The sequence below is a fragment of the Neltuma alba genome, unplaced genomic scaffold (genome assembly GCF_004799145.2).
Source record: "Neltuma alba isolate B1F8T4 unplaced genomic scaffold, ASM479914v2 tig00002997_pilon, whole genome shotgun sequence".
In the NCBI taxonomy this organism is placed as follows: domain Eukaryota; kingdom Viridiplantae; phylum Streptophyta; class Magnoliopsida; order Fabales; family Fabaceae; genus Neltuma; species Neltuma alba.
In genome coordinates this window covers 1-7,260 of record NW_021633097.1, presented here as the reverse complement: position 1 = coordinate 7,260, position 7,260 = coordinate 1, and the positions used below count along the sequence as shown (strand labels likewise).

The following is a 7,260-nucleotide window of genomic DNA, read 5'->3' as shown; positions in this document are numbered from 1 at the left end:
AATTCTAAAAAAGACATAATTACTAATAGGTTCTAATAACAACCTAAACAGTTTGTAATGACAAATTCTTCCCAAATATACTTTTATTACTTGAAAAGCATCAACAACATCAATAATAAAAGTTAAAATTTCGCACTCCACACTGCAAGTAGTATCTCAACTTTATGAGGTGACTATTTTGAGTTAAAATTTTTTAGTTATTGAGTAATTTAAATTTAAATTATTTGAAGTTAAATATGTACATTCCTCAAATATTTTCTTTCCCTCCCATTTGTTTTAACCAAACAAAAGAATGAGAGCACCTCATCTCCATCTTTTTTGAACAAACGACACTTCCCCCCAACTAACCAAACTGTTACTCTTTGCATCTCTCTTTCTTTCAACTTTAGAAGCGTTTAAAATTCAAAGAATTATCCTAAAATGCATTAATTATTCAAGCGTTTACCAGTAATAGTAAACTAATACTATACAGCACTCTTCATCATATGGAAGCATTAATACAACAAGTACTACAGACAACCAGAGCAGCCACTACTGCTTAAATCCCAGATCCATTGAAAAGTGCCTTCTTAAACTAATTAGAAACAGAGGATATGTAGGGGTTCTCATTAATTTGTGCGTTAGACTGACAATAGCTAAAGACGAAATGAGTAGGCTTACAAAACGGGTACCTAATACGCCTAAAGAATAACATCTACTCCTTTTATGGCTGTAAAATCCCTCCTCCCATGATGACATTTTCATGCTGCTTTCTGCATTATGATAATTCAACGAATTTAAACACACAGATTAGTGCTACAACATTGAAGACTAGCAGTTTCAAATGTGGGGGGCATCTCATACCTGCATTGGAAGGTACAACTTGAATTCTGGCGGGAGCTCCTCTTCAGAGTAGAGGCGATCGGAGAAATATATCCTTCTCAGGCGGCAGTTTGCATGGACCTGAACTCGCAGAGTCTCCATGTAGTTGGTGCCATAAGCTCTCTTGGTCAAATCAACCAGGTTCAACTGGATTTGATTCCAGCCGTCATCCATTTTCAGTGGCATGGTGCAAATGTACGGCTTCACTCGAGTCACAGCCTACATGATGTGGAAACAATCAATCGTGTATGTGGATCTTCGAGAAAATCTATATATAGTATAAACAGGAAAAACTCTGACAAGTCATACTATTCGTGAGCTATGAACACTATGGACTTGTTTCTCACTTCCTATCACGCATTGGACCCAAACTAATTTTAAGACATAGACGGTATCTATGCGTGGCCATGCAACTAGCTATATATTTATACACCAGTAACAGTTTTTGTATTCAATAAAGGGCCATCTTTTGCAATGACAGAGTTAGTGATTTAAAAATAACAGGACAAGCTGATTGAGTAGAACACAACAACTAATTTTTATCCCGTAATTGAATTACTAAAATCATGCGACGAAGAAAATGACATTTTTATTCTCTCTTCACTTGTGCAAGTAAAAACATTCAAATTCTATTCTAACACAACAGGAAGTAGGATTGTGTTCTCCTGCATTATTCTCACATGGAATAAGTTGCCAACAGCAAACTGAGAATGTCAAATTCTAAAAGTATAAATAAGACAATATAATACACATGAATTCACGTTAATATACCCCTTAATCTATTTGAGAGCGCAAGCAATGTTGATGAATTAATTTCATCACAAACGAAGGTAATGAGAGCAAAGACGTGTTTTCTCTTTAAAACCAAGACTCTTCTCAAACTTTCTAACAAGTACAGCAACCAGAAAAGTCATCATGCCAAAATACTACTAATAAAAAATCTCTTCACGGAGGATAAGGACACAATCAGGCACCAAAACACACAAAGGAAAATTTGAACGCCTGCAATATCTTTAGGAAAATCAACAAAAAGCAAAAACAAGGGCAAACTTACAGACTTGGAAATTTGAAGCCCGAAATCTTCGTCTCACATTCTTATCATCCAGAATTTGAATCTCAAATGTAAAGTACTTCTTTAGATTCTTCACAATCATAACCAAGAACGGAAGTTTTATACCAAGTGTTGCAGCTGGATCTGCAGGACATGTGATGTATGTGGATTGGATATTGGATCCAACTATTTCAAGTACATTGGACTGTATGTCTTCATCCTGTGGTCGTTTTATATGGCCATTGACAACTATAAAATAAACCCCACACAATATATAAGTCACACGGCATTTTAATCTGGTATAGACCAAGCAAGGGGGAAAAAAGGTACCCTCAAGAACATCAGAGATAAAAACGCTTCCTTGTTTTTCAAAAACATATTTATATAAGTTTTTATTAAGGAGTTAGGCAAAGCTTTTAAATAATAACAATAATAATTCTTTGTTTCTGAGCTGTTGCAGATGCACTTTTTTCGACAGAACGCAATATTCATATGACAATAAATGAATTTTAATAATAGAGAAAAATTGGCATTATGACTCAACTTCCTGATGATTGCAAGACAATTGATTGCAAAACTAGCTCTAAATATTATCATTGGATATTGCAAACCATAAAACACTCACCTTCCTTATCCCATATCTGTAGAGGTTTACTCCTATAAAATACAAGCAAATAAGAATGTCAACATCGTCATATAAAGTATTCAACATTGAACTTTGAAACAAGTATTATAGACCAGAATACTACATACCCAAGGCTATATAAGATGGAAAGAAATCCAGACTGGAATGTATTCTTAAACATTTTCTGCAATATCAAAAGCCAAAGCAATATCAACATGACGACACCAAAAAATTAAAATCCCAACACCAGCTTTCCAACCCAAAAAAAAGAAACACGCACCCCTTAACAATTTCACCAACAACCTGATCCACAAAAGAACAGAAACTATTTGGATAAAAGAGAGAAAAATGCGACTGGATTCAAGGGATGCACAATAGACAAACCAGACCAGGTCAGTGGGTGATCCATGGTTTGGTTTGAAAATAGGTTCAGGCTGGACAAGGCTGTCCGTTATCTAGTACAGCCTGAGCTTAGCCTGGCACAAAACTCAGCTGGACTTGGGGAACCGGTCCACCAGACCAAGACTGTTTTTCCCCTTTCAAAAGATTTGGACCTTTACAACCTCATGAAACGGTTTAAAATTTTAGATTTTGTAACATCATAGAATATAAGAAAGGTGAAATTTTAAAGAACAATAAGCCAAGAAAAGTAACTTCAGTTAGAAACTAATTTCATAACCGAATATAAGTGTAGAATTAGGAAAAAAAACACAAATAGAAAGATATGAGCAGATTGGAGGCATTAAAATTGAATTCGTTGTATAAACATTTGAATCAGTCTACATATTAGTTCCTTTGTAGAAGAAGAGACCTCATGCATCATTTACAAAAATCCATCACAATCTTTTGAAACTCTGGTATTTCCTCCTCTAGCCAAGTAGCGCAACAGTTAATATTCATTTAAGGTTCACCATAATCATTTGAAAACGATAACGGTAGCATCAGGATCAAGGTAAACATAATCATAGGGAGGACTTATATTACATGCTCCCACTGAAATCTTTGAAATACGCACAGTTGATATAATAAACACTTTAACGAAGATGCCCTAGTAAGCCAATTGATTTGGGCAACTCCTCCAAGCCACGGAAGAATCACAATGATCACACTCTCGCTTTTATGGTCTTCCAATTAATTAAAAATGAAAAAAATTAAAACAAATCAAGAAACCTTGCGACAGCGGCCGACGCAGGGTTGTCGATGAACACATATGACTTGGGGAACAAATTCAATTCAATTCTAAATTCAAAGTCAGGTTGGACAAATCAAACTCACCGGATTTTGGGACAAGACAAAGCCCTAGGGTTCGTACCTTCTTCAGACGGAGAACAACCACGTAGGGCTGACGACGACGGACGGCGTCCCACGGCGAGCTTGACAAGTGTAGAATGCCAAACGAAATATGAATCTGCTGCCCCCACCACCAGACGAGAGGGTACCTTTGTTGGGGTTATAAAATTGAATCAAATCAGATTAAATCCTTTCCTAGTAATTAGTAAATTGTGGACACATGGCATCTGCGCGACCTATATTTTTAAACAGGGTCAAGCTGCGCCCAGCATCCCGAATTATTTTCCCAGATACATCTAGTGTCCCAAAGTAATTCTTGGTGCATCTAGTGTCCCAAACTAATTAAAACGGTATATCCATATCCTGGGCTAACAGAAAAGTTAAGTTTGACCGTTAGTTGACCGAAAAATCTGACGTGTGGACACATAGGCGTCTAATGTGTATTATCTTGACAAGTTAAGGTGAGCCCAACATCCTAAACTATTTTCCCAGGTATGCCCAATGTCATAAAGTAATTTTTGGTACATCCAGTGTCCCAAACTAATTAAAACGGTGCATCCACATCCTAGGCTAAAACGGTTCGAAAAATCTGACGTGGCGGACACGCAGGCGTCTGATGTGTATTATTTTGACTGAAAATTCAATTTATTTCCTCCTCTTTTACCATTTATCTTCTGCCAGTTTTTAAACTTAAAAAAAAAAAAAAAAGACCACCGATCTACCCTCTTAAATCCTGGTACATATACCACTCATTCCATCACATCCTTGTCTTTAACATTTTATCCCATTTCTTCCACCACTCTGATTTGAAACCACAACTGCTGTTACAGCACACTTCCATCTTCATCTCTGTGGACTCCTCATTCGACTCGCATTTGTTTTCCTCCTCGTAGAACATAGTAAACTTCCCCTTAGTCACTCCATCGATATCATTGTCGCCTTCTGAGAAAACACCCGCCACCACCAGGCTCGTCTCGGGAGCTTTAGTCAAAATAATACACATCAAACGCTTGCATGTGTGACAACCGCTCTTTCAAAACCATTTTAGATTAAATCCAACAATTTATTTGAATGATTAACCATGATAGAAAAGAAGAAAACTTAAAATTTTAAAATCGCTATCATGGTTAAAAGAAATAAACTTATAATAAGAGTAACATCGATCGTTACCTTGGGCCTTGGACTTCCAAAGTCCAGAAACATCATTCAACCATTAGCCCAAACCAACTTATATTTTCAACATACGAACTGATAAATCAGTTTAATATAAACTATAGAGCTCATTAGTCAAAAGTCAACACTTTCAAAGGAGCGTTACACGTAGAGTCTAGAATGTCTCGGGCCTCCTCACGCCCTATCATACCAGATAGTAGTAATTAAAAGTATTATTTTACATCATGATAGTAGATGAGCCCTATGTGGCAATATATAACAAGTCAGCACATAGAACAAAAGCAGGGAGGCTATACAAGCTATAACAGCACACTATGCCTCTGGAGCCTTCCCTGATGGGCCACCACCTGAACTATCATCTGAAAATGTTAAACCACGGGGTGAGACAAACGCCTCAGTAACCAACTTTCCAACTCATCATACATACTAACATGTGCTCGTGAGGTGTCAAGTGGGATAATTATTAAATCTCAATATATATATCAATGAAAATACAAATATGTATATTCAAATAATCTCAATCATCCAAATCCTCATTACGGGAGCTAACACACAAGCCACATAAGTCTATCCCTCCCTATAGGGGATCAAACCGACCTATAGGCCTATCCCACACTTTGGGGGATGATTAAATAGTCACAAAGATCCATCCCTTATTACAGGCCTATCCCACACTTTGGGGACGAATAAAAAAGCCACAAAGGTCTATCCCTTACTCTAGGGACGAAGGAAGAAGCCCACCAATGTGCACCAATGGCGGCCTTACCACGTGGTAGGATAGCGCTCAATCCAAAATCCAAATAACAACCAACCATTCACAATATAATAAAAATGTCTCAATATTTTCCCAGTATAATCCATAAGATATAAATCATATATCTTTTCCAAACTTCTCAATCACAATTCCAAAAATCTCACAAGACAATTTTCATAGCTCAAAAGATATAACATATCTATTCAAGTTCCAAATATCAAATATTATTCTAAAAACAGCAAAATACTCACAAACAACATATTAGCACATATAACAAGTGGAAAGTGGTTACCTCTCGCCAAAGCAATACTAAGGATTACCACAAGGTCAATCCTTTGCTCAACCAATAATTAATCTAAAATATCTTCAAAACTTAGCCTTCTCCTTCACGAGGACTGCTGCTACGCTCTTTCTATTTCTCTCTCTGCTCTCTTCTCTCTCTCCTCGCTCTCTCTCTCTCTCTCTCCCTCTCTCTCTCACACGTCTGTCCCCTTCTGCTCCTCTCCCTTTTATGCTGCAACTTCTAACTACCCTTTACCATTTTTCCTTCGTGCAACTTACTTTTCCTCCCCAAAGTCTTCCTTCTCTCCCCCTAAGTCTTCCTAATCCCATTTTTTCCACACGCTACTACCCCATTTTCCACTCTCTCACTCTCTCCAAAATTTCCACCGTAACATTTCAACTTTCCACCAACTTTTGGTGGAAAGTTGACTCTATTTTTTTTTAATTTTTTTTTTAATAGGATATTACAGCATGTCCTTCATGTAGGATTTTTCGGTTAGCATTCAGCTGAATCAGCAAGGTAACGGTTTTAACGAGACTTTTCTGTTAGCCTAGGATGTGGACACACTGTTTTAATTAGTTTGGGACACTGGATGCACCAAAAATTACTTTAGGATACTAGGCGCACCTAGAAAAATAGTTCAAGGTGCTAGGCGCACCTTAGCTCGTCAAAAAATACACATCAGACGTCTACGTGTCCGCCACATCAGATTTTTTCAGTCAACTAACGGTCAAACTTAAGCCCGGGATATGGATCCACCGTTTTAATTAGTTTGGGACATTGGATGCATCGAAAATTACTTTAGGACACTGAGTGCATATGGGAAAATAGTTTGGGGTGTTGGGTGCACCTTAACCTTTTTAAATATTCATGAAGATTAAGCATAACCTCTTAATTAAAAGAACCACGAAGTTTGATTACTTGTAATCTATGTTAATTTTCCAAAGCATTTCTTTTAATTATTGTATTAAAAAACCATTTCTTTTTCTAATTAATACGTAAAGTTTTAAAAAAAATATAAATTTAAAATACAACGTAAACTGAGCAGAAAGAGTATACTATGGGCTGAACAAAATTAAAATCATGATAAATGAATTATGATAATAAAAGATTTGTTTTAAATCTATGACAAAAAGGAGATTTTTAATTTAATGCGCAGAGAATTTCTTTTTGCTACGTATAGCCATTCTCCTGGAGTATTGGGCACTGAATAAATTTATTTT

The 7,260-nt window shown here is 36.6% G+C and overlaps 1 protein-coding gene across 2 annotated transcripts; it reads right to left on the bottom strand.

Annotated features, from left to right (window-relative positions):
- Window positions 1-401: 401 nt before the first annotated feature.
- On the bottom strand, window positions 402-3,973 carry LOC114739968 (cilia- and flagella-associated protein 20-like). 2 transcript variants are annotated; one of them, XM_028928073.1, is made up of 6 exons: window positions 3,813-3,973; window positions 2,666-2,721; window positions 2,538-2,569; window positions 1,920-2,161; window positions 844-1,080; window positions 402-752 (listed from the first exon to the last, which is right to left on the bottom strand). In XM_028928073.1, the coding sequence occupies exons 2-6, from the start codon at window positions 2,716-2,718 to the stop codon at window positions 741-743; spliced, it is 576 nt and encodes a 191-aa protein (XP_028783906.1). In that variant the 5' UTR covers window positions 2,719-2,721; window positions 3,813-3,973; the 3' UTR covers window positions 402-740. The 2 variants fall into 2 exon arrangements, with proteins under 2 accessions (XP_028783906.1, XP_028783905.1); XM_028928072.1 differs by having other exon boundaries at window positions 3,850-3,973.
- Window positions 3,974-7,260: the final 3,287 nt, after the last annotated feature.